The sequence below is a fragment of the Euphorbia lathyris genome, chromosome 9, assembly GCF_963576675.1.
Source record: "Euphorbia lathyris chromosome 9, ddEupLath1.1, whole genome shotgun sequence".
NCBI classification, from domain to species: domain Eukaryota; kingdom Viridiplantae; phylum Streptophyta; class Magnoliopsida; order Malpighiales; family Euphorbiaceae; genus Euphorbia; species Euphorbia lathyris.
The window spans coordinates 9632551-9660107 of NC_088918.1; the positions used below are offsets into that span (position 1 = coordinate 9632551).

The 27557-nt window shown below is 41.9% G+C and overlaps 1 protein-coding gene across 1 annotated transcript; it reads right to left on the reverse strand.

Moving 5' to 3' along the window:
- Nucleotides 1–18294: 18294 nt before the first annotated feature.
- On the reverse strand, nucleotides 18295–23134 carry LOC136206601 (protein MAINTENANCE OF MERISTEMS-like). The gene is made up of 6 exons (XM_065997720.1): nucleotides 21382–23134; nucleotides 20005–20655; nucleotides 19765–19929; nucleotides 19303–19698; nucleotides 18882–19232; nucleotides 18295–18766 (listed from the first exon to the last, which is right to left on the reverse strand). Exons 2-5 carry the CDS (start codon nucleotides 20605–20607, stop codon nucleotides 19122–19124), a joined length of 1275 nt encoding a protein of 424 aa, XP_065853792.1. The 5' UTR covers nucleotides 20608–20655; nucleotides 21382–23134; the 3' UTR covers nucleotides 18295–18766; nucleotides 18882–19121.
- Between the last annotated feature and the right edge of the window lie 4423 nt (nucleotides 23135–27557).

Below are 27557 nucleotides of genomic sequence, written 5' to 3' on the forward strand. Positions count from 1 at the left end.
GCCCAAGCTCAGTCCAGCCCACAATTAATTTAGGCGGGTTTGGGCCGGGCTGGGCTCGGGCTTAAAAATCAAATCCCGAGCCCAACCCATATAAGCCCACCTAAATATATATATATATATATATATATATATATATATATATATATAATTGTTAATTATAAAAAAATAAATATTATACTTAAAAATAAATATTTAATATATAAATATATATTTATTAATTAATATTAATAAGCGGGCCGGGCTGGGCCGGCCCGTGTTATTTTTATTAATCCCAAGCCCGCCCAAAAAATAGGCGGGCTTTGGCGGGCTTGGGCCGGGCTGGGCCGATGAACAATTTTTATTGTCCGCCCGGTCCAAGGGACACGGGCCTGGGCGGGCCGGGCGGGTACCCGGGCCCGTGGACAGGTCTACTTAATATACATGTCACATCATTAGTGTAAGATCTATTTAATAAACTATCAACTTCAATGGTTAAACTTTATAATCACTCAATCAATCACGAGGGATCCCACTGCTTAGCTTTCAATTCGCCACTGACAATCAAATGAAATGGGAATAACCTGTCCTTCAAAATTTCTTCTTAGAACAGAATGATTTAACCCCATAAGTGGGACTACGAATAAATAGCTCTACGAACGAATGAATCAGATCGGATCGGATCACTAATCACAAGGATCTACCAATTAATTAAACTTATATCCACTTAACACGCTCAGCACAACATTTTAATTATTTTTAATCCAATGGACTATTATACCCCTAAATTTGAGGGCAAATCAATCCTCGTTTTCTAATTTTTTTTTTCTGTCTTTGTTTTATTAGTTTAGTCTGATCTTTTATATGGATTATTTGGTATAATAAGCAGCCATGCCATGATGTATTCCTTGAAAATTATCTTTAGTTCCATTTTAAAATTTATAATATTTGTATAATGTACATTTTATTTATTTGTTTTTTAGATTAGTTGAATTAATATAAAAGGATAAAAATTAATAAAAAAATAGAAAAGGGTAAATTTGTCCAATTTTTTGTTTTTTATTTTTCGTATTGTAGTTATCAAATAGCTTAATTACATTCAGCACTTAATTTTCGATAAAAACCAAACAGTTTTACTGCTTAATATGTTCAACATTTACAATATTCAGCATTTAAAATTCAGCATTTAATTTTTCAGTACTTAATTTTAAGTTTTATCAAACAGCATCTAACTCTCTCTTCACTGATCAGATCCTAAACCATATGTCCCCCAATTCCCATATTACCCTTGATACCTATTAGTATATTCTCTATCAACCATATCTCATATTAAAGGAATTAAGGATCAATTTCACTCATAAAATTAGTGGTTCAGCTTACCTAAATCGGAGTTTAGGTATCAATTTAATCCTAAAATTGGTAATATTTGACAAATCAGTCCAAATTCGATAAAATTTTAGGTATTGAAATTGATTGTATTTGGATTAATTTGTTAAATATTGATAACTTCGGGATTGAGTTGATATCTAAATTTTAATTTGAACTAAACCGAACATATCTACCAACTTCAGGGGAGAATTGACCCTTAATTCCATATTAAACTGTTATTTAACCATTTTGGTGTTGGAACACGAATTTGTAGGTTCTTTACATATTTACTATTCAAACATACTTGAAATCAATTGCAATTAGAAAAGTGTATCTACTGTCGGGGAAATTATTAGAAGCACCCGGTTCTTCATGTCAAATGGAGGACCTCTCATATATATTTTACCATGTATAGTATGGACCCACATATATTATAAGTGGACACACTTTTTTATTTATTAAGTGGAGTTACAATACACACTACTAGAAAAATCGTGAATACCCACGGAAAGTTACCTCACAAATCGGTCAAATTCCGTCGTAAACTGGTTTACGACGGAATTCTGACGGCATGAAAAACGTGGGTGAAACCAACGCAAATTTTAGTACACCATTACGACGGGAATTCCTGACAGAACCGTTACGGCATTCTCAATTTAAGTTAGGTTTGAATGTCAACTTTAATTATGTTATTTTTGTTTTGATATTTAAAATAATGTGTGTAATTATTTTGGTTTAAACATTTAAATATGGAGTGAATTTATGTCGCTGACATGATTTGATTCACGATTTCGTATGACGGTTCATATTAGCCGATCCTAAATTATTTCGGGACTAAAACTTTGTTATTGTTGTAAACATTTAAATATAGTTAATATGAACTCAAAGTCGAACTGTGGTGGTGGTAGTGAACATGGAATCAAAGTTGTGCAAATTAGAGGATTCATTTCATGAATCGTCGTTAGATTAGCTGGCGAGATTGCAGTGTGAAGCACGACGGTAATTGGTGTGGAGGAGGTAGGAAGAAGGACCAAAGGGGGTCATTTTCAAATAGCTCCTAGTTGTTTTTTTTTTAAGTTTTTAATATTGTTATTATTATTATTCAACGAGTTTCAGCCAATTTCATCTAGTTTTAGTCAATTTCAATCACGTTTACAAAATATCATCAAATTTTAATCACTTTCACCCATTTTCAATCAATTGCAGTCATTTTCTTCTACATTTAATCACTTTTACCCAATTTTAATCACTTTCACACAATATATGATGTTTTTATCGGTTTTGGTTGTTTTCCACTTAATTTTAGTCACTTAAAGTGATATAATTATTTTGGATTAGTTGAAGTAATTGGATGCTTAAAAAATAACAACAATAATTGGTTCAAAAAAAAATAAAATAACAACAATACTAAAAAAAAACATGATCTTAGAATTTCAAACTAGATTTAGATTATATTAAATCAATATCATCCACTTTTAATGACATTCAGTTACTTTCGCCCACTTTTAATTACTTTCATCAATTGCATCGAATTTTAACCATTTTCCAAAATCATCTAGTCAATTTCGAAAACATTAAAAATTACTTAAATTGAACAGTGGACATAAATGAAATTAAATAAGTAGAAAATCTTGCTAAAATGAGAATGAATAATCAATACGCTCAGGCACCCGACATCATCCGATATTAATGAGTACTCGAAATCCTCTATAAGAAAAATGAAATAGGAATGAGATTAAGAAAATCATGGTTGTAAAAAGCAAACATGTCAAAGAACCAAAAAATATAGAAGGTCAAGGGTTAGAGTTTCCACCGGGTTCAAAAAATTATGTGAAAATTATATTTTTATTCACATTTAGGAGGTGTTTGTTTATCTCATTTTCTTATCTTATTTGTCTTTTTACTTTAAAATGGAGAGTTTTGGATGTTTGGTTAGAAACTTCATATTTGTCTTTTATATGTGAAAAGTAGTTTTTTTACAAAAGCATGAAAATTATGCTTTTTGGAAAAATGTTTTTTCTAACAGCAAACAACAAGTAAACCAAATAGACCCTTAAGATTCTTATACATAATACAATATTAACAATATATTGATAAAAGTTATAGTAATAATAACATTTTTTATATCAAATCATGATATTTTAAGATATCAAATTAATAAATTTAATATGAGAAATTAAAATTAATAAATATACAAATTTAAAAAAATATATAGTTTTAAAATTAAATAGTTATTATTTTTATTAATATTATTAACACGTAAACTAATAAAATAATAAGATATGCATTTTATAAGTCAATCTAAGTTATATAATTTATTAGATTTTTAAATTTTATTAATATGTATTTAAAGTTTAAATGCTAATTAAAATTTATTTATTTTTTGGTAGGAAAGGGAAAGAAAAAACAACAAAAAAACCAAAACCTAACCCGGGATTAGCCTGGGGAAGCTAACCCCCACCCGATCATCCGACAGAATCGAACAAAGGAAGTTCGGAGGAGAAGAGAAGGTTGAAATTCCTGGCATCCTTCCATGGCCCTCAGCCGCAAGGCGGTCAGCCACCCTATTCTGTTCCCTGTACACATGACAAAAGGAGATGGTATCGAATGAATAGCACAATCTTCTGATCTCATTAACAAGGTTTCGGCTACTCAAGCATATAGCCTTGTTATTAGCAATCATATTAACTGCTTCAAGGTTGTCAGAATCCACGAGCAGTCTTTTAAGCCCCAGGTCAATAGTCAATCTGAGACCAGAGAAGATACCCCAGAGTTCAACAGAAAAGGAAGAGCTCATCCCCAGATTCTGTGAAAAACCAGCCACCCAATTGCCCCCAGCATCTCTCAGAACCCCTCCAGCTGCAATTCTTCCGTCCACAAGACACGAGCCATCGGTATTTAATTTCACAATCCCTTCCCCCGGTCTACTCCAGCCTAAAAGATGCTCCACAGAACTCTGGCAAGTACTGGCTAAATAATCCCCTTTGTAGCTATTGATGATAGTGTTAACTCTCTTGGAGAAAAAACCAAGAAAATTAGGAATCACAATAGCTTTACCATCAAACACCTCAGTATTTCTCCACTTCTAAAGTTGGTGGCAGACAATGGCAAAGAGGATAGCACCATGCTCCAAATAAGGCATTAACAAACCATTCACACCATTTAATAACCAATCGTTTTCAGAGTGGGCAAAGAAGTTAGGAAGCAACTTCCTCAGAATCACTTTCTCCCACACAATCCCTTAGAACATGACAGATGGTCTCTGCCTGCACTTTGCACCTACAGCAAGTATCAGCCTCAACTAGATGGCGTCTCTTTCTTTCCACATTAGTTAGCAACCTATTCTTGGCGCTAAGCTACAGGAAACTCCTAATGCGATAAAGAACTTTTAAGGCCCAAATATTTTCCCAGGAAATAGAAGGAGGGATATCCAAGTTAGGACTGAAAGCTTCAAAAGCCGATTTGCAGGAATAAGTACCACTGCTAGTCAAGGACCAACAGTGACTATCCCCATCCTCCTCTTTACAACTAACTTTAACTCCACGAATTTTCAGGAGCGTTTCAAGATTAAGGTAAAAATCAAATCTCGACCAAACCCAATCGCCCTCCGAGTCTACCACATCAGCGATACTCCAGTTTCTAATCTCCAGAGGCAAAGGAGAAATACACACTTCTGATAAAGGAGTCTTATCAAGCCAGGTATCATTCCAGAAACTAATAGATCTACCATTGCCCACCGACCAACCAATCCCAGAGCAGAACTCCGAAAAAACAACGTTAACCCCTTTCCATAAGAAGGAACAATTAGGAGCTCTTTCTTTCGGGCCCCCGAAAATCTTATCCTTTCTGTACTTCCCGCACAATAACCGAACCCAAAGAGCGTCCGGATTCTGCCACATCCTCCAAAGAAGCTTCCTTAAAAGCACTTTATTATTATCTTTGGCTTGTCTGATCCCTAACCTACCCTTATTCTTAGGTTGGCACACCTCTTTCCAGGGAACCAAATGAATCTTTTTCCCCTCTTCCGAATCCCCCCAAAAGAACTGACGATTGATCTTATCAAGGTCATTCAGAACCGGCTCAGGCAGCCTGCAAGCTTGCATTAAATGATTCGGGACAGCACCATCCACAGACTGGATCAAAGTAAGACGACCCGCAAGGGAGAGGGTCTTAGCTTTCCAATTAGCATAATTTTTATTCGTCCTATCGAGGATATCCTTAAAGGAGGCTTTTGAAACTCTATCACTATGGAGAGGGACCCCCAAATAGTTACCGAGAGAATTGGTTAGAGAAATACCCGAAATCTCACTCAACTTTCTTCCAACCCTAGGGTTCATATTCTTAGAGCATAACATTCTAGATTTTTGGATATTAATCTTATGGACAGAGGCAGAATAAAAGTTTGTCAGGATATCCATTATCACACCAATTTGATCCTCATTCCCTTCCACAAAGATCATAACATCATCAGCAAAGAATAAATGGGTGATCGGGGGACAAAATCTATTAATAGTAACCGGATGGAGCCTTCCAGTGTTCACAGCATCTTGGATGAGATGAGATAACCTCTCCATAGCGATAACAAATAAGAACGGGCTCATAGGGTCCCTGTAGACACCGAGTCGGAGGACCTGTGACGAAAATCTGTAACGAAGCGGTTGGTTCCGAAAATTTAAAAAAAAAAAGAGAAGAAAAAATATATAATAAAAAAAAGGGAAAGGAAAAGTTAATGGGAGTCGCGGTCGTCAAGTGGACGGCTCGCGAGTGCTCAGCGACGTGGTGCGAGTGCCTAGCGGCATGCCGACGCGTGTCCGACGACAGTCGGACGCACGCCCGGCAGCACGGGGCGCACGTTCGACGTCCGCTGGACGTGCACGCCCGGCGGCGCAGAGCACACGTCCGGCGTCCGCTGGACGCGCACGCCCGGCAGCGCGGAGCGCGCGCTCGACGATCGTTGGGCGCGCACGCCCGACAGCGCGGGGCGCACGCCCGACGGCCGCTGGGGCGAGCGCGCCCGGCAGCCGCTGGGCGTTCGCCCAACTGGCTTTGGGCGACGCCCAATTTTATTTGGGCGTCGCCCAAAGCTTCCGGGATCCGTTGCCTATTTAAGGCACGGATCCCCATGCATTTGGAGGGGGGAGAATTTTTGGAGCTTTCTCACTCTAGACATTTTTAGAGAGAGAAAGTCAATTTTTTGGAGAAAATATTTTTTTCCCAAAAAAATTCCAAATTTTCCAAAGTTGAATATTTCATCAAAAACACACAAAAAACCGGAAAATCATAACTCGTGGAATCAACCGACTTCGACTGTCCGATACCGATCTTGAGGTATTATCCGAGGACTAGACTCGTTTTATTTTATTTAATTTATTTAATTTATTTATTTTTATGTTATAATTTTATTTATTTAGTTATTTATTTATTTATCACGCTTTATTTAATTTTTCGTATTTATTTAATTTTCGTCACGTATTAAATAAACGTTCGATTTTGTTTTGAAATAAAAACCTCGTTTTAATATCCCAATACGAACCGTGATCCGATTCAAAGGTAGTTCGGGATGAAAAAACGTTGTAATTATAAGTTTTGAAAATATTTCTAAGTAACGTTTTAAAATAAAACATCGTTTTAGGATTCTCCGTTATAGACTATGATCCAATTTTGGGAGTTCGGGGATCCAAAACGATATAATAGGTCTAATCTAAAGCCTTTGAATAAATCTGGAAACTGTTGGACTGATTCTGTAAATTTCCATTTTCTGCCACCAAAGGCTGTTTATCGACGGATTTTCCGTCGGTAAAGCTGCTGGAATGTAAAAAATGCTGTTTTGGTCCTCCTTTCTTAACTCTTAGACTTTTGGTCCTTTATATATATATGTATAATTATGTAATATATGTATTCAAATTATTTTCAACCTTTTGGTATATGTTTATTTAACATATTTAGATATTATTTTTCATTAATTTAATTTGATGAAATTATATGTATATATATAGATTTTCCTTTAAATTCATTTAAGTTATACATATTTGTTATTTTGGGGTTACTAGGGGTTATTTTCTATATCTACTTATCATAAACCATTTTGGGGAGGGGTTAAATACCATTTTCTTATTTATGAACTTGGTTCATTTTTACATGTTTTTAACTAGAATAAAAATACATTATACTTAGTAGTATCTTTATCACTATTTTTAATAATGTGTATTATTTTCTCTATTTTATTTTAGTGGGTATTATTAATCATTTTTTGTACATACATATATCTATATATATTTACTCTATTTTCATACTTATATATATACTCTTTTAAATTAGTTTTATTTGGGTGAATTTGGGTTTAATTCATTAATTGTTGTAATTATGTTCAAGTAGAAAATAATTGAGTGAAAAAGGGGAAAATAAACCACAAAAAGAGAGTTTAATTTGTTTGTTTAAATTAAAGCTTGTCTAGATATTCCTAAAATGTAAATAATGTTTTCTTGACATTTTTAAACCGTTTCCAAAATATCACGTTTTAAAACCTTAATTCGTTCCAACGACGAATTAAGCGAACCTCGTAATTAAAATCGCTTTTGTGAATAATGAAGTTTTGAATCGTTTTTCCTAATCAAATGGTTTTTGTACAAAATAAATTGACTTGTATGTTTAATCACGCTTTTAGAGTAAAAACGTTTGCTCAACGTTTTCAAACGCTCGAGTCGTTCCAACGACGATCCGAGTGAACGTCATTAACGGGGTTTTGAAACGTCCCTAAATCGTTCCAACGGCGATTAAGGAACGAAACATGTAAATGAACTCGTTTTTGGGGAGTGAGATTAGCTTAGAGTTAGTGTATAGTCTAAAGCCTAAAATCACACCGTGAATGAATCAATTCTTCCTTCTTCCCCTCTCTCTCCTATGTAGTTTTAATTCATGTAAATGGGTGATTCTTTACTAAAATGGCTTTCAATAACATGCTCAAAACGGTTTTTCAAAGCGAGAAAGAAAAGGTTTTCAAATGAATTTTAAACTTAAAGAAATATGTGATTAGTCCGTTATCGCCTAACACGCTAAGTAGGAGGCCGATGGTTCATAACCGGGCGATGTCGGGGTGCCTAGTAGCCTTTCTCCGGAAAGGAGCTAGCCTTCTCGGCTCGTACCTAAGTTTCCCAAACCCACATCGGTCTCCCGCAAGGGATCGGTGTTCATTTTCCCATTCGTGGGTGGCGACTCTTCCATACTCCAGGCTCCGGTCCTGCCGAGCAGCTTGATTCCACGATTGGTTGCTTTCGGCGCCAATCACCGCTTACGTCGCCATGAGGTGTCCACCCCCCGGTCCGCCCGGGAGATTAGGCCGCGGCACCTTTCTAACAAGTGGCGACTCTGCTGAGGAAGCGAGAAATTTGATTCCGGAAGGCGTGTATTAAGCCCTTAACGGGGACGGATCGTATTATTTCTTTTCGTATGCATTCATACGCATTATTGCAAACCTTTTGGGTAATTTCCGTGAAACCTCTAGCGAGAGTCCATTCGTCGCTCGAAAGAGGCTAGTGTAAGTTCCCCCTTACAGTAAGGCGCCAAAGGGTCCCCATCCATTCGTTAGGGGCGAATTTGTGCGGTCCTGTGAGGTCCCGCGGTCAGCCGTGTCAGCATATAGTAGCCTTAGAAGTTGCCATAGGATTACCCGTTACTATTTTTGGTGTGATAAATGAATCAATTCGTGTTTTCAAATTGCCATGATACGTGTCTAATCCTAAAATACGTAAAGAAAATGAAACGGAACGTTAATGTATACTCTTAAACCGATATATAAACTGCCCCAAAGCATCGAAATGATTCGAACTAAAGACGACTTAGTCATCTCGTATGAATGAACTTGTGCGACCCGTCTGGTCCCTTTCCGTGTCCCGAAGAAGGCACATGTTCAGGAAACACGTTATGACGTAAGCACGTATTAGTACAAATCGATTTGATATTAAGGATAGTCGTATCTCGATTCAAAAGACTATATTAACGATAGCCGTTGTTCACATTCTTTAAATACGTTGGGATAAAACGATATTATGATAAAACGAAAACGAAGAACATTTCTGTTTCGAACGACCTTGTCGTAACGTAAAGAGTTTCATAAACGTGACCCGTCCCTTTCGAATAAAAAATGAGATCTTACGTTATAACTTGCGTTGTTCTAAGGAGAAATGGACGTATCCGCAAAAGTGACTAAGAAAATAAAAGGAAAATAAACAAACGACCAAAATTATTCTGTATCTACGATATATGTCAATCCCGAGAATAGTTAAAGAAAATGAACCAATGTCGTTAAATACGTGCCTCGAACTGGTATATACGCTGTTTAAAATCACGAAGCCGAATTAAGCTAAACCGCATGATTGCACCATATGGACGAGACTGTGGGTTTGACTAATGGCTCGATCATTTCGACCGTTACCAAAACTGCAAGAAATATGGCCCGACATGCGTTCTTGCTTGACTTGTGCCTGAATGAAAAAGAACGATAATATCCCTGCTTCGAATAAGCATGCGATTCAACGAAACGTTGATTTTCTATAACCACGCTAGGATGATATATCCCGTAAATTGGAAGAAGTAAAAATTTGTTGCTAGCCGAGAGATTATCGTGCGCTCGAATAAGACTCGCCGTCTTTTCACGTAGCTAAAACGAGCAAGCTAATCTTAACGCTAGGAATGAACACGTTACGCGATAATTCCGTTCCCTAAGAATAAAATCCAAAAGTGATACTCTCACTAAACAAACACGTGGTTACGTCTCTCAATAGATCCAAAAGATCCCGTTGTAATCCAAAATCGAGACACGAACCCACGCGAATAAAAGGGAACGAATCGTTGTCGGTAACGAACGATTGAACCAGAAGAATAACTCGTACCGCGTCTAAATCCGAGATACGCTCGAAAGGGAGTCAAAACCCGAACTAATGCGTCTCGTGAAATAACAAAAGACGAGTTATTCCGAAAGGACAATCCAATTTGGTCGATATCTTAGTCACTAAACGTTGATACGTTAAAATGAACTGTATTGTCTGATGGATGATTTACCTTTTCCACAATAATCGACGGTATCACGTGTCCCCTGGACCGCAATGTGAGCCCCAAAACAAAATCCTAGGAAAGAGACTTGGACCATCGAGTGTGTGGAGGAATAAGGGTGGAAGAGAGATGTTGTGATGCGTGTAATTAAACTAACGTTTGTTCTTCTTATCTTATATATTCGTAAATAATAAACGCACACACCACGAATTATGCATATAAAATCATGCATACATACTAATGGATATCGTTCGCGCAGACGTCATCATTAAGCGGTTGTGGTTTCGTGAGAGTAATCGGCTAGTCAGGCAGTTTGATCAGCTACAGATAGACAGTTCTGAATCTGCAGCTGTGGCTTCCGGATCATCTTCACCCAAGTATACTCAGTCTTCTATCAGTATGTCTGCGACCAACGAAAAGGTGGCCGAATTGGAAAACTCTGTGAACAACATTAATGATCAATTGGCCAGAATTTTGGCCCAGCTAGCGGAGCTAGCGTTGAAGGATAACAAGAGTGGTAGTAAGCGCGCTGAGAATGAGGCAAACACTGGTCCCCACTTTGGGAACGAGGATGACTATCAGGACTATATCCAGAAACAGCTCGAGAAAGAGAAGGCTAAGGAAGAGGAGTGGAAGCAGCATATCACTCAGGAGGTGCAGGATCTGCGTGGGGGAAGCTCCGGAAGTCAGGACTTTTATAACTTGAAGAATTTTTTGTTGGCAACTGCTTTGCCTTTGAAATTCCGGCTCCCTGACATGAAAAAGTTCGATGGAACTGGGGATCCTACCGCCGACATGAGTCAGTATATCACAGTAATGAAGCACAAGATCCTGACTGAGGATCAAGTCCTGGGTCTGTTTAACACTTAACTGGAGGGGGCTGCCCTCATATGGTTCCATGCGTTGCCAATGGTTACGAAAAGAGATTGGAAGGAGTTGGCAAAGTCATTTATCGCTCAGTATAGTTTCAATACTATGCTTGAGGTTACTCTAAAGGAGCTAGAGAGCACTAAGCAGCAGGCCGGGGAATCTTTTTCCGATTTTGTAAGGAGGTGGAGAGCCAAGGCGGCAGTTATGAAGCAAAAGCCGCTTGAGCAGGATCAGATCCGAATGGTAATTGGCAACACGTTGCCATATATTAAGAATGAGCTACGGTATATGCCTTTTACCGATTTTAATCAGATGTATAGTTGCGCCTTGACAGTGGAGGGGGATGGTGAGCCGAAGAAAGCTTATACCAAGTGGACAAAGTCTGGATATAGTGCCGGAGGGCCAAGCGCGAGTACAGAATCGGCCACAGTGAAAGTGCTTGATCTTAATGCTATCGAAAAGAGGCAGTTTGCCAAATTTGATCAGACATACGCAAAAGTTTTCGAACGATTGCAGAAAAAGGGATTGTTGAAAGCCCTCACTCCTTATAACAAAGCACCACCTTCTCCGCAGATACAAGCTAGGGGATACTGCGAATTCCACAGCAGTTATGGGCATACTATTGAGAACTGTGAGAGGTTGAAGCATGAGATCCAAGATTTGATTGAGGAGAAGAAGATAGCTGATCCTTCGTTGGCAAACCCTTCCACTAGGCGTAATCCACTACCTAATCATAGGGTGAGCATGATCGGAGTCGGGCTGAAAGAAAGCAGGGTTGGGGAATCCTTCGGGGAAAATGAAGAGGATTTGTTGGACTCCGATGAGAAGAGCAATGTAGGAACTGGTCTATATGTGTCCTTCCTTGGCAAAGAACAGAAGGGTGAACCGATGGATGAAGGGTTGGATGGTGGAGCACCGTATGATGAAGATAGTGCTGAAGAGACCGGGGAAGGGTCGTCTCGGACTATTGTGCCAGAATTAAGTCTGTTTAGTGGAGGGGAAGATCCCGATGTGCACTTGCGTGAGTATATGCACGATATGTTTGTTGAATCTTTTGGGGTGGACGAGATCACTCAGTGGTTCCACCATTCGCTGATAGGTGAGCCTTTGGGATGGTTCCACTCGTTGCCCGACTCCTGCAAGCATGATTGGGAACGACTGTCTGATCTATTCCTAGAAAAGTACCAGAGAGCTAAGGACAGGACCGCAGAGCGCTTTGCGATGCAGATTGGACCTATCAAGTGTCCGTTACCGAGGGTCAGTAAGTATAATGGCAACAAGGATCCGATGGAACATCTTCACTTCTACTTGTCGGCCATGGGGCCTTTGGGTCTTAAGGAAGAAGAGATCACTAGCTTGTTTTGCAATTCACTGATGGGGGAGCCGCTGATGTGGTACATGTCTCTCCCAATGCATATTAAGCGCGATTGGGCTGCGATGACGAAGAGGTTTATCAAAGAGTATACAGTATGGATGCTTGCGGAACAAACACCAGACTCGCCCTCCTATGAGACACCTGAAGCGGTGTTAGCAATGCCCAGGTATGGTGGATACTGGGATCCTATTGAGCATGCAAGGTTATTCCGCAACCATATGTATGACGCCGGGTTCCCTCAATGTGAATTACATGAACATTTCCCGGAAACCCTCATGGGAGAAGCCTTGTTGTGGCACTAAGGCCTATCAGAGGAGGAAATGGGTCACTGGATACCGCTTAGGGATGCTTTTGTGGCGAGATATGAGATGTATGTTCCATGGACGGGATCCCTGGAAGATCTAGATAGGATCAGGCAATTCCCCGAGGAACCATTCGTGGATTATGTTAGGAGGTGGAGGCACCGCTATGAGCAGTGTCGTGAAACGATGAGTGATAAGGTGCAGCTCATGTGCATACAGAGAGGTGCAATTCCATTGGCAGCAAGGAGGATGAGCAGAGTATCCCTCAGGGATTACGATGATTTAATAGGCTGGGCTTTGTATGGATCAGCGGATCCCTTTTATTTGAATTCAAACGTTCCTCACGTAATGGATCTGATGATTGTGGACATTTGGGAAAGTTCCTCGGATGAGGAGGATACTGATCGGAGAATTCCTATCAATATTTGGGATGAATCTGATGAAGAGCCGAAAATTGCTGTCATGACAAGATCAGGTCGGGTGGCCGAGGGAAAGGCACCCGTGGGTGAGACTGAGATAAGGGAAGGATCGGCTCCCAAGCCAGATGACCAGGTCCTCGAGCAGTTGAAGAAAACACAAGCTAAGTCTACGGTGTGGGAAGTCTTATGCCATTCCAAATACCACCGTGAAAATCTGATGAAAGAGCTGCATAATTTGGTTATTTCTACCGATACTGAGCCGACAGCATTAGTAGGGGCAATTATGGCCCGGAAGAAGACCGAAATCACGTTTACTGATGAAGATCTCCCAGAAGAGGGGAAGGCTCACAACAAGCCTTTGTACATCCGAGCTGAAATTAACGGGAAAAAGACTAGTTGTGTGATGGTCGATGATGGATCAGCCATTAATGTGTGCCCACTGAAACTTTTGTCCAAGTTGGGAGTAGAAAGAGGAGATTTGACTGCTTCGGAAACCGTGATCAGGGCCTATGATGATAGCCGTAGGCACATTGAAGGAGTTTTTAAGGCTAAGCTGAAAGTAGGGCCGCATGAAGAGGAAACTGAATTCACGGTGCTGGATATACCGGTGACGTTCGCCGTATTGTTGGGACGTCCATGGTTCCACAAGTTGGGAGGTGTGCCCTCCATGATCCACCAGATGATCAAATTTCCCTTCGGGGAGGAGATAGTGACGATCAGAGCGAAGAAATTGAGTTCAGTGGCGGCATTGGGAATTGAGCCTCAGCTTTTCTCCGGATTCCAAGTTTCTGGGATCTACGAGTCTAGCATGACCACCGATGTGGTGAAGATGATGAAAGGGGGTTTCATCCCCGGTATGGGCTTGGGAGCACACCATCAAGGGTTGCCAGAATTCCCGGATTTCAAGAGTCAGAAAACCCGGAGGGGTTTGGGGTATGAGCAGGGAGGTCCGTCCAACACAGGTGGTGAAGGAAAAGTGGGCCTAAAGAAGTATTTTGTGAACGAGGGTCACAGGAAAGTTTATTCGGGGGCTCCTGAGTCATGGACTAGCACCGAAGGAAAGATACTGTCGGGTTTCGAGATCTTCAATGATGTTACCGATTGGGGCAAAGGAAAGGCAAGCTGTTTCGTCGAGGAGATCATGATGTTAGATCTGAATGCTGAGAAGCAGGTCATCACTATTGAAGCAACTGTGGGAGCGTTGGACGAGCCCAGTACCTCCAAGGCTTATAAGAAACCTAAGAACCCCGATGATGAAAATTGTATTACTGCTTTATTTGAATCTGACGATGTACTCGCCGATACTATCAATGAAATGAATTCTGATTTTGCTTACTTGCTTGATGTTGATTCTGATCATTCCATGCATTCTCATTCATATAACATGCCTACATTTGAAATCAATACAATAGAAATGTCAACTTTCAATCTTGGCACGGATGAAAATCCTAAACTTATACAAATTGCTCAAGAATTAACCACTGAAGAGAGGAAAGAATTTGAGAGAATAATTAAAAAATACAAAATAGTGTTTGCTTGGACATACGAAGACATGCCAGGAATTGATCAATCAATCGTAACTCACCGTATCCCAACATACCCCGATGCTAAGACCGTGAAACAGAAGCTCTGTCGCATGAGGCCGGAATGGGCAGATAAGATCAGAGAAGAGGTGAAGAAACAGTTAGAGGCAGGTTTCATCGAAGTAATTGACTATCCTCCGTGGGTCGCAAATGTAGTGCCAATCGCAAAGAAAGACGGAAAAGTGAGAATGTGCGTTGATTACAGAGATCTTAACAAAGCATGCCCCAAAGATGAGTTTGCATTGCCTCATATCGATGTATTGATTGACAGTGCAGCATCCAGTGTCTTACACACGAATGTGGATGGTTTCATGGGCTACATGCAAGTTCAGATGGCCGAGAAGCACAAGGCAAAGACCTCGTTCACGACTGAGTGGGGAACATACTGCTATAGGGTAATGCCGTTTGGTTTGAAAAACGCCGGGGCAACTTATCAACGGATGGCTACGACACTGTTCCATGATATGATACACAAAGAGGTGGAAGTCTATATGGACGACATGATGGTCAAGTCGGAGACGAGAGAGGGGCATTTTGCTGCACTTGAGAAGTTTTTGGCCCGAATCGCGGAATTCAAGCTAAGGTTGAACCCGAAAAAGTGCTTCTTTGGCGTTTCATCGGGGAAGATCTTAGGCTATGTTATCAGTAACAAGGGGATTGAGGTGGATCCCGACAAAGTAAAGGCCATACAAGAAATGCCGGCGCCAAAGAATGAGAAAGAAGTGAGAGGATTCCTGGGGCAGGTTCAGTATATCAGTCGGTTCATAGCACGACTCACTGCGATCTGCGAGCCGATCTTTAAGCTGCTACGGAAAGATCAACCCACGGTTTGGAATGATAGGTGCCAGCAAGCATTGGAGAGTGTCCGGAACTATCTGTCTAATCCACCGGTTCTGAGACCGCCTAAACTTGGAAAACCGCTTCTCCTCTATGTAGCGATCGAGGAGCGATCTATTGGGGCAATGCTGGCCCAAGAAGGGGACACCGGTGTGGAGCACGCGGTGTATTATCTGAGTAAGAAGTTCATGGAATACGAGCTTAAGTATAACATGATTGAAAAGACGTGCGTGGTAGTAGTATGGCTAACAAAGAAACTGCGGCACTATTTTCAATCTTACAAAGTGATCATTATCTCTCGGATGGATCCCGTGAAGTATCTGTACCGAACTCCGTCTCTAACAGGGAAGCTAGCCCGATGGTTGTTGCTCTTGTCCGAATTTGACATCGAATATGTAACAAAGAAAGTTATCAAGGGGAGAGCTGTAGCGGAATTTCTAGCCAATCAGCCTCTAAATACGGAAGAGGAAGAGATAAATTATGAGTTCCCCGATGAGCACTTGAATGCAATAGAAGTTATACCGTGGAAAATGGTCTTCGATGGAGCGGTTAACTCAAATGGAGCCGGAGTAGGAGTGCTACTTATCTCACCAGAAGGAGAAAGGGTCCCAATGGCTAAGAAGTTATCCTTCCCTCTCACCAATAATATGGCCGAATACGAAGCGTGCATCTATGGGTTGGAGTCATTAGCAGCACTGGGAGCAGCATATGTTGAAATCTGGGGTGACTCAAAACTGATTATCGAACAAGCACAGGGAAACTGGGAAGTAAGGGAAGAAAGGTTGCGTCCATACCTAGACCAGTTGGAGGGATTGGCGCAGAGATTCAGTGAGTGTCGTTTCTATCACATTCCCCGAACACAGAACCAGGCAGCAGATGCTTTGGCCACTTTGGTGTCGGTATGGGATAATCTCCGGAATCTTGCCTCGAAGCCTTTGGTGCTGAGGAGGTCTCACAAACCATGCTACGAAGATGTAATGCTGTTGGGGGCAGATGGAAAGCCTTGGTATTTCGATATCATAAACTTCATGAAGAGTGGAACGTACCCGACAGAATCAGAACTTAGGGATCAGGCTGTGATCAGAAGGTTAGCTCAGCAATTTGTCATCCACAATGACTTGCTTTACAAAAGACACGCCGATGGTTTACAATTGAGATGCTTGGATGAAGGAGAAGCCCGTGAGGCAATGGAGTCAGTACACTCGGGAATTTGTGGAGCCCATATGGGAGGAGCAGTATTGGTAAAGAAAATCATAAGGCAAGGCTTTTATTGGCTCACCATGGAAAGAGATTGTAACGAATATGCAAAGAAATGCCATGATTGTCAAATCCACGGAGATTATAATCACTTACCAGCTATGGAACTACACGTGCTAGCACCCATTTGGCCGTTTGCGGCTTGGGGCATTGATATCATCGGGGAGGTGAGGCCTAATGCGTCGAATGGGCACAAATTCATTGCAGTCGCTATTGATTACTTCACCAAGTGGGTAGAGGCAGAATCATTTAGCAAGTTGGGGTCTAAGCAGATGAGGAAGTTCATCGAAAAGCACCTAATCACCAGGTTCGGAGTGCCTCATCACATGATCACGGATAATGGGGTCCAGTTTCAGGGGGAAGTGAGAAGTCTCCTCCAGGAATACAGTATTGAGCATCATAGGTCTTCTCCGTATCGCCCACAAGCTAATGGTGCAGTAGAGGCGGCTAATAAGAACCTTAAACGAATTCTTGTAAAGACAGTGGAATCGCATCGGAATTGGCACGAGCAGCTTCCGCTCGCTTTATGGGCTTATCGCACGACGATTAGAACGTCAACTGGGGCAACGCCGTTCTCCTTGGTATATGGTGCAGAAGCCGTTCTCCCAATTGAGATTGAAAAGTTATCGTTGAGAATCGCGGTAGAAGTAGAGATTCCCGAGACGGAATGTGTGAAGAAGCGATGTGAGCAGTTGGCATTGGTAGACGAGAAAAGGATGGAGGCTCTTTACCACGTGCAGTTATATCAGAGAAGGATGGCCCGAGCCTTCAACAAAAAGGTCAAAGCCAGCCCTATCAAAGAAGGGGACCTGATGCTGAAACAGATCCGAATGACGCACACCGACCCTAGGGGCAAGTTCAGGCCAAACTGGGAAGGACCATTCCTCGTGAAGAAAATCCTAAGCAAAGGGGCGGTGAAGCTTACTACTATGGACGGCATGGGGTTCTCCGAACCTACCAATCTGGATAGGCTTAAGAAATACTTTTCGTAAAAAAAAAAAAGAAAAAAAAGAAATGAAAATTCCCGATAGGTTGAAAACCCGCAAAGGGCGACCTATGCAACAATAAGGGACATCCCAATGGGTGAAAACCCGAAAGGGCACTCGTTTGAAAATTCCGGGATAGTAAAAGGAGAGATGAAAAATCGCTGGGATCTGAAAACCGAAAAAGGCAGGTCCTGGTAACAGCAGTTGTATCTTGAGCAATTATAAAAATAATGTATAAGCGGCTAAGTATTTCTATTGTTTGTAAATAAATAAAGGCATGAATATATTTGAAGAGGATGATTGGAATCATTACAATCTACTGAATGCACGGTAATATGAATCATGAGTTATACATTTCTTACCTCTCTTTTCACAAAAAAAGCCTACGTATTATCCACCCCTTTCCCTATACACAAGCTATACATCGGGGTAATTCTAATAAAAAGCTACAAAGCCATAAATAATGAGCCTAATAAGGAGGAAGATCCCAGTAATCCTCAAAGTCCCTCAGACGGGAAGCCCGCTCCGCAGATAAGGCCTCCTTGGCAACTCGAAGTCTCTCCTCGGCGGCAAGGCGCCCCGCGGTCTCCGCTCGTGTCCTCTCCTCAGCAGCAAGACGCCCCTCGGTCTCCGCTCGCATCACCCCGGACCAATGGTCATTTCTCTCCCGATAGACCTGGCCGACCCTGGCATCGGCCTCCCGCTGCGAATCACTCCACCTCTGCTCGTTTGCATGGAGATCGCTCTGTAAAAAAAAAAAAGAAAAAAGAAAATAGAACATTGAAACAAGGCAACAACAGAAGTCATACATACATATGTGCATACATTCCACTACACTAAAATAAAATAAGGATACTTACCAGGTGGCTGGCGCAACGAAGGCTGAGTCGCTCTCGGAAATAACCAGATAGCCCCACATAGTCGGTGCACGTCTCCCTCGAAGTCTGGAGAGCGTCTGGGGGATCAAACGGTATCCTCGACGTGAAAGCAGGAGGAGCCATCTCAACACCGGCATAGGCCACTCCGGACTCGTCATAGCAAACTGTCGAGAAGTCTCTCCCAAATTCGGGGATAGGTACGCCTAAAGGGGGCCACTCTGGTCAAGCAGCGCCAGAGGACTTGCCGGCACAATGTGACGGCTCGCTCGCAGACGTCTGAGCCCGGACCCCATCAAAAAAATCTGACGTGTGGGCACTTCTCCAGGAACCTCCCTGCAAGCAAAGGCACAATAAATACCACTAACCACCTCGTAAATAAAAATAAATAGGTCGAACCACTTACCGGAACCTCCTCCCGACCAAAGACTGCAGCGACAGCCTCCACTGAAAACACGTCTGCCACAGAGTCCACCTCCATCATAACCTCAGGGGCGTCCATCGGGGTCAATAGTGTCGATAAATAGAGAGCGGGACTCCCTGCATGGTCCCATACATCTCTAGGGGAAAAGCGGCGGGTCAAATCACGACGAATGTCCGACGGAGGCATGGTCCGCACCGCAAACATGGAGGCGGGGATCTCGCCCGGTGTCCAATACGAGGCACTAACCCCGGTGATGCCCCGGTCGCCCAAGTACCATGCCCGCCCACAGGGGCCGGTAAGTACGCACTGCTGCCCCTGGATGCGGGTGACGTATACGTAATCGGGACCGAAGTCGAGGTCATCCCACCTAAACCGAATCTGAAAACAAAAGAGAAAAGTCAAGTCTGATCAAACGAAAATCTAGCATAATTAGAAGATATTCACCTCCCCCAAAGTCCGTGAGTCGATCCACGCTAAGAATCGCGTCACCGTCCGCCTCTTCTCGGCGCCTAGATCAAACTCACTCCACCGAGCCATAAGCGGAGGCCTAACCACCCGCGGTCTACGTCGACGCTCGCATGGAAGGATCCGCCTCTCATAGGCCCAATCCTACTCGCAGAAACAAAGGTTACTAACAGAAATCGTGAAAAGAATAAAGAAACAAGTTAAGGATGAAAGACGTACCATGAGAGCAAAGGTGTAACCACCGAAGTCCTTGCGCTTCCGGCAAGTCAGATCCAAAAACTTATACAGAAAAGCCAAGCCGGCTCCTGCCCAATCATAAGACGACACTGCCTCCAAATCATGAAAGGCCTGGATGAGACCCGCGTGTATCGTCCCGCTCTTGGTGCGGAAGACCGTCTCGCCCAAAGCATACAGAAGAAAGCTGCGAACAGCCTGATCGGTGTCGTCCAGCCCACAGGAGTCCCTGCGACTCAATAGTCCTGATGTGGTGATAAACTTCACCGGGGTGGACCCGACCCCTGTATAGACTCTTGGTCCAATCAAAGCAGCTAGCTCATCGCGGTCGACCCGGGGACGCACCATATCAAAGAAGAGGGGAACCGGGGTACAGCTCCCCCGCAACCCGGTCAGCAGGGAGAAGTCACGAGGCGAGATTGTCACCTCCCCAAATGAAAAGTGAAAGGTGTGGGTCGAGTCTACCCATCTCTCACACGAGGTGCGCAGGCCGAAACGATCACATACTCCGTTGGCGCGTGGCAGCGCCAGGATGAAGGGCTCGAAGCCCAACTCTTGGACTCGGGCTTCGGCCGTCGGGCTAAGCATGGCATGCCAGAGGTGGATACCCTCGGTGGTCCCAGAAATCTCAAGAACCTGGAAGAAACAGGACAGGTAAGGAAAGGGGCCCAGCTAAAATCATTACTCCTCGAGAACCTCGCTTCGACGCATAAAAGTCTGTTAACCTAGTTGTTCTTTCGGTCATGCTTAGGTCTAACTTAGAACTACCAGTTAATTAGGGTCGTTACCCCGTGAGGTGTCATTCATAGGATCATTTGTATAGAATTTGATTAATTCATTATTCTTTGGTGTTCCACTCTCCCGCGTGTTGGCAAGGAAATCAATCCAATTCTAACGTAGGTCAAAAGCATTTGATTTAGTCGTTTATTTTTTTTCACTATTCGCGTACACTATTCACATTTTTTACTATTCACGTGCACTATTCACGTTTTTACTATTCACATGCACTATTCACGTTTTTACTATTCACATGCATGTTTCACGTTTTCACTATTCACGTGCACATTTGCATTTTTACTATTCACATGCACTATCCACGTTTTCACTATTCACGTGTACTATTCACGGGTTATTCACATTTTTACTGTTGGCATGCATTGTTTGTATTTTTACTATCCACATGCATATAAGTCAAAATTCTTTCAAAAAATAAATAAAGCATTGCTCACGTGCATAGAAATTCGCGTTTTCTAACTAAAGGTCTTCTAAACGGCTTAGAGGTTAGCATGCAAATCATGTTCAAAGTAGGGCTACTAAAGCCTAGAAGTCTAGTCAAAGAATAAAAGAGTAAGGGGTACTTACCTGGTTAGCATGGGTCCGGCTCAGATGTGAAGCAGGATCCTGGAAAGGGATCACTGTAGTCAGGTTCTAAAAACCCGCATCCATGCCCTTCGTACCATCGTATTTATCCAAATCCATCACGAGAATGATCCAAATTAGAAGTTAAAGAGAGAGAGAAGAGAGAGAAGGTGTGGGGTTGAAATGAAACCCCACCACCTTATATAAGAAAAGGGAATGACATTCCCGTAAATAGCGAAAAAGGTATGATGTGACATAAAGGTAAAAAGTAAATAATTAATTATCAGGTGCACAAACCTTCGATTTGCAGTCCGCTTCAGCCTGATTTTCTGCCAGGCGGTGACCGATAACATGAAGATATGACTCCAGACGACAGCCCAAATTTCACAGAACAGTGGTGCCAGTTAAAATACAGACAACAGTCGACAGAAAAATATTTATTAGTCTAAATCGTTCCAGACGAAAAGATAAGAACGCTCTTATCAAGCAACTCGAATACCCGAGACGATAGCTCCAGTAAAGATACCGACGACAGCGCTTCAGAATTCAGAATTGTTAGAGAGAACCTTTTGCTTTTGAGCCATTTTACCCGCGGTCGTGGACCAGGGTTGCTTGTTAGCCATTTTACCCGCGGTCGTGGACCAGGGTTGCTTTTTAGCTATTTTACCCGCGGTCGTGGACCAGGGTTGCTTTTTAGCCATTTTACCCGCGGTCGTGGACCAGAGTTGCTTTTTAGCCATTTTACCCGCGGTCGTGGACCAGGGTTGCTTTTGAGCCATTTTACCCGCGGTCGTGGACTAGGATTGCTTTTTAGCCATTTCACCCGCGGTCGTGGACCAGGGTTGCTTTTGAGCCATTTTACACGCGGTCGTGGACCAGGGTTGCTTTTTAGCCATTTTACCCGCGGTCGTGGACCAGGGTTGCTTTTTAGCCATTTTACCCGCGGTCGTGGACCAAGGTTGCTTTTTAGCCATTTTACCCGCGGTCGTAGACCAGGGTCGCTTTTGAGCCATTTTACCCGCGGTCGTGGACCAGGGTTTCTTTTGAGCCATTTTTACCCATAATCGATTTAGAGACTAGGGTCGCTAGAAAGAGCTTTCTACCCGCAGTCAATTTAGGCTAGGGTCCTTAAGAAGAACATCCGCCAGCAGCCGATTCGAAGGCAAGGACGAAGAGGATCGAAGACGAAGCTGGAGCGCGCAGCGCAGAGATCAGGTATTCTTCCTCCTACTCTTTACGTGTCTTTTACTTTAATATGTTTTATATTGCATGTGTTGCGTTAGCAAAAAACGTTTTCAAAACACACACATCACTGTCAAAATAGGAAAGTAGGGGCAACTGTAGACACCGAGTCGGAGGACCTGTGACGAAAACCTGTAACGAAGCGGTCGAAGCGGAAATTTAAAAAAAAAAAGAGAAGAACAAATATATAATAAAAAAAAGGGAAAGGAAAAGTTAATGGGAGTCGCGGTCGTCAAGTGGACGGCTCGCGAGTGCTCAGCGAGGTGGTGCGAGCGCCTAGCGGCATGCCGATGCATGTCCGACGACAGTCGGACGCACGCCCGGCAGCACGGGGCGCACGTTCGACGTCCGCTGGACGTGCACGCCTGGCGGCGAAAGAGCACATGCGCGACGTCCGCTGGGCGCGCACGCCCGGCAGCGCGGAGCGCGCGCTCGACGACCGTTGGGCGCGCACGCCCGACAGCGCGGGGCGCACGCCCGACGGCCGCTGGGGCGAGCGCGCCCGGCAGCCGTTGGACGAGTGCCCAGCGACGTTGGGCGGATGCCCAACGCTCGTTGGGCGAACGCCCAACATCAGTTCGGCGCGCGCGCCCAACGCTGGTTGGGCGCGCGCCCAACTGAGGTTGGGCGACGCGCAATTTTATTTGGGCGTCGCCCAAAGCTTCCGGGATCCGTTGCCTATTTAAGGCACGGATCCCCGTGCATTTGGAGGGGGGGAGAATTTTTGGAGTTTTCTCACTCTAGACATTTTTAGAGAGAGAGAGTCAATTTTTTGGAGAAAATATTTTTTTTCCCAAAAAAATTCCAAATTTTCCAAAGTTGAATATTTCATCAAAAACCGGAAAATCATAACTCGTGGAATCAACCGACTTCGACTGTCCGATACCGATCTTGAGGTATTATCCGAGGACTAGACTCGTTTTATTTTATTTAATTTATTTTCCTTATTTATTTATTGTTATGTTATAATTTTATTTATTTATTTATCACGCTTTATTTAATTTTTCGTATTTATTTAATTTTCGTCACGTATTAAATAAATGTTCGATTTTGTTTTGAAATAAAAACCTCGTTTTAATATCCCAATACGAACCGTGATCCGATTCAAAGGTAGTTCGGGATTAAAAAACGTTGTAATTATAAGTTTTGAAAATATTTCTAAGTAACGTTTTAAAATAAAACATCATTTTAGGATTCTCCGTTATAGACTATGATCCAATTTTGGGAGTTCGGGGATCCAAAACGATAGAATAAGTCTAATCTAAAGCCTTTGAATAAATCTGGAAACTGTAGGACTGATTCTGTATCCATTTTCTGTCACTAAAGGCTGTTTACCGACGGATTTTCCGTCGGTAAAGCTGCTGGAATGTAAAAAATGTTGTTTTGGTCCTCCTTTCTTAACTCTTAGACTTTTGGTCCTTTATATATATATATGGATAATTATGTAATATATGTATTCAAATTATTTTCAACCTTTTGGTATATGTTTATTTAACATGTTTAGATATTATTTTTCATTAATTTAATTTGATGAAATTATATGTATATATATAGATTTTCCTTTAAATTCATTTAAGTTATACATATTTGTTATTTTGGGGTTATTAGGGGTTATTTTCTATATCTACTTATCACAAACCATTTTGGGGAGGGGTTAAATATCATTTTCTTATTTATGAACTTGGTTAAATACATTATACTTAGTAGTATCTTTATCACTATTTTTATTAATGTGTATTATTTTCTCTATTTTGTTTTAGTGGGTATTATTAATCATGTTTTGTACATACGTATATCTATATATATTTACTCTATTTTCATACTTATATATATACTCTTTTAAATTAGTCTTATTTGGGTGAATTTGGGTTTAATTCATTAATTATTGTAATTATGTTCAAGTAGAAAATAATTGAGTGAAAAAGGGGAAAATAAACCACAAAAAGAGAGTTTAATTTGTTTGTTTAAATTAAAGCTTGTCTAGATATTCCTAAAATGTAAATAATGTTTTCTTGACATTTTTAAACCGTTTCCAAAATATCACGTTTTAAAACCTTAATTCGTTCCAACGACGGATTAAGCGAACCTCGTAATTAAAATCGCTTTTGTGAATAATGAAGTTTTGAATCGTTTTTCCTAATCAAATGGTTTTTGTACAAAATAAATTGACTGTATGTTTAATCACGCTTTTAGAGTAAAAACGTTTGCTCAACGGTTTCAAATGCTCAAGTCGTTCCAACGGCGATCCGAGTGAACGTCATTAACGGGGTTTTAAAACGTCCCTAAATCGTTCCAACGACGATTAAGGAACGAAACATGTAAATGAACTCGTTTTTGGGGAGTGAGATTAGCTTAGAGTTAGTGTATAGTCTAAAGCCTAAAATCACACCGTGAATGAATCAATTCTTCCTTCTTCCCCTCTCTCTCCTATGTATTTTTAATTCATGTAAATGGGTGATTCTTTACTAAAATGGCTTTCAATAACATGCTCAAAACGGTTTTTCAAAGCGAGAAAGAAAAGGTTTTCAAATGAATTTTAAACCTAAAGAAATATGCGATTAGTCCGTTATCGCCTAACACGCTAAGTAGGAGGCCGGTGGTTCATAACCGGGCGATGTTGGGGCGCCTAGTAGCCTTTCTCCGGAAAGGAGCTAGCCTTCTCGGCTCGTACCTAAGTTTCCCGAACCCACACCGGTCTCCCGCAAGGGATCGGTGTTCATTTTCCCATTCGTGGGTGGCGACTCTTCTATACTCCAGGCTCCGGTCCTGCCGAGCAGCTTGATTCCACGATTGGTTCCTTTCGGCGCCAATCACCGCTTACGTCGCCATGAGGTGTCCACCCCCCGATCCGCCCGGGAGATTAGGCCGCGGCACCTTGTCTAACAGTCCCCTTGACGGATGCCCCGGGAGGGAGTAAACTCCTCAGACAAATCCCCATTAATTAAAACTTGGAAGATAGGGGAAGAAATACAAACCTCAATCAACCTCCTCTAGGTCTCCGGGATCCCAGCTTTATCCAAACTATCCAGAAGAAATCTCCAGTTGAGCCGATCATAAGCTTTCTCCAGATCCAGTTTCAAGGCCACAATGCCATGCTTACCCTTTTTTATCTTCATTGAATGGACCATCTCCTGAGCTATAACAATATTATCCATCATCTGTCTTCCAGGGACAAAGCTTCCTTGATTTTGGCTAATAATAACAGGAAGGATACCACGAATCCTATTAGCCACAATTTTCATAATCACCTTGTAAAGAACATTACACAGACTAATAGACCTCATTTGCAAGAAGGAAGACGGTTTATCCACTTTAGGAATCAGGACCAGAAGTATTTTATTAACCATCCTAACATCCTTCGAGCCATCAAAAACTGCTTTAAAGAAATCATAAACACCATCTTTTACAGTATCCCAGTGTCTATGGTAAAAAACGGCCGGAAGCCCATCAATCCCCGGAGCTTTAGTAGCTCTAATGATGAACACCGCCTGACTAATCTCTTTTTGATCAATAGGGTGAAAAACATCAATCATCTTATCCTCACCAACCATTGGAAACGTAGTCCTCGTACGAGCTCTATCCAACTCCACCGGCTCCTCTTTAAATAAATCTTTATAGAAATTGATCGCCAAAAGACGGATTTCATCTTCCTCATAAACTCAATTCCCATTAGGGTCCTTGATAGCCTTAATCTGATTCCTCTGTCTCCTAATAACATTGGAAAGATGGAAATACCTCGTATTCCTATCACCATCCTTAATCCAAGCTTTCCTCGATTTCTGAAACCAAAGCAACTCCTCTTGCCTCAGCACCGCTTCCAACTCATTCTGGAGAGACCTAAGAAGACAACTCAAACTATGATCAAATCTGTTCTCCAAGATACGCTGAATGCCTTCCATCCTGCTCAGAATTTTCTGTTTCCTTCTAATAATGTGGCAAAAAATGTTTCTATTCCAATCCACCACATTCCTTCTAAAACCCTCCGCAGCTATAAGCACATTGGACTGGGGTTTCCAATTATCATGAACGAAATTCTTGAACTCGGGATGAGATTCCCAAGCCACCAGATACCTAAAGGGTCTTATCCCTTTAGAATGAGGAGCTTTCATCAACTTGACTAAAATCGGACAATGATCAGAATGACGGAAAGGAAGATTCAACACAGATTCCTCAGGAAACCTACTCTAGGCTACAATGTTAGCATAAACTTTGTCCAAGTGAACCAAGGTACTATTACGTTTCCAAGTAAACTTGTGACCAGCCGCACCAAGATCGGACAGACCACAAAGATCCATATTCTGTTTATGATTGAGGCAACGATTAATATAATGATTACCTCCCTCTCTTTGATCACTCATAAGGGCAATATCATTAAAATCTCCAGCAATGAACCAGGCATCCGCCATACCCGTGCTTAAAGAAAACAAAGCCTCCCAAAGACGTTTACGATTAGCAAGGATAGGATCAACATACACCACAGTGATAAATAAGGGTTTATTACCAGGATAAGTAACTTTACTATGAATAAATTGCTTATCCACCAACACGATATCAAACTGAACAAGATCCGCCTTCCAGAAAAGCCAAATCCCACCAGCCCGACTCGTGGCCTCCGACCTGACACACTTCCAACTTTTAAATAAACTAACCACCTCATCAGCTCTAACTCCACTAACTTTGGTTTCTAATAACGCAAAACAAGTAGGGTTAAACTGTTTAATTAAATCCTTTACATGGATGCGGGTCGCCTTGATAGCCGCTCCTCTCACATTCCAAACAAACAGATCCATCAGGAGAGGACAACAGACCCAGGCCCGCCTAACTAAGCCAGGTATTTATTCGGGACTCCTATGAGCCTAATGGAGGTTCCTGCCGCCCCCCTTTTCTCCAAGGTATTAAAAGAAATTTGGGAATTCTTTTGGCTACCCTTTAGTTTT

Coding starts and splice junctions, on each gene's coding strand:
- LOC136206601 (XM_065997720.1), bottom strand. CDS start 20,607: ATGCTTAGCCCGACGGCCGAAGCCCGAGTCCAAGAGTTGGGCTTCGAG. Junction 19,930..20,004: donor GTTACACCTTTGCTCTCATG/GTACGTCTTTCA, acceptor TTCTGCGAGTAG/GATTGGGCCTATGAGAGGCG. Junction 19,699..19,764: donor ACTCACGGACTTTGGGGGAG/GTGAATATCTTC, acceptor TTTTGTTTTCAG/ATTCGGTTTAGGTGGGATGA.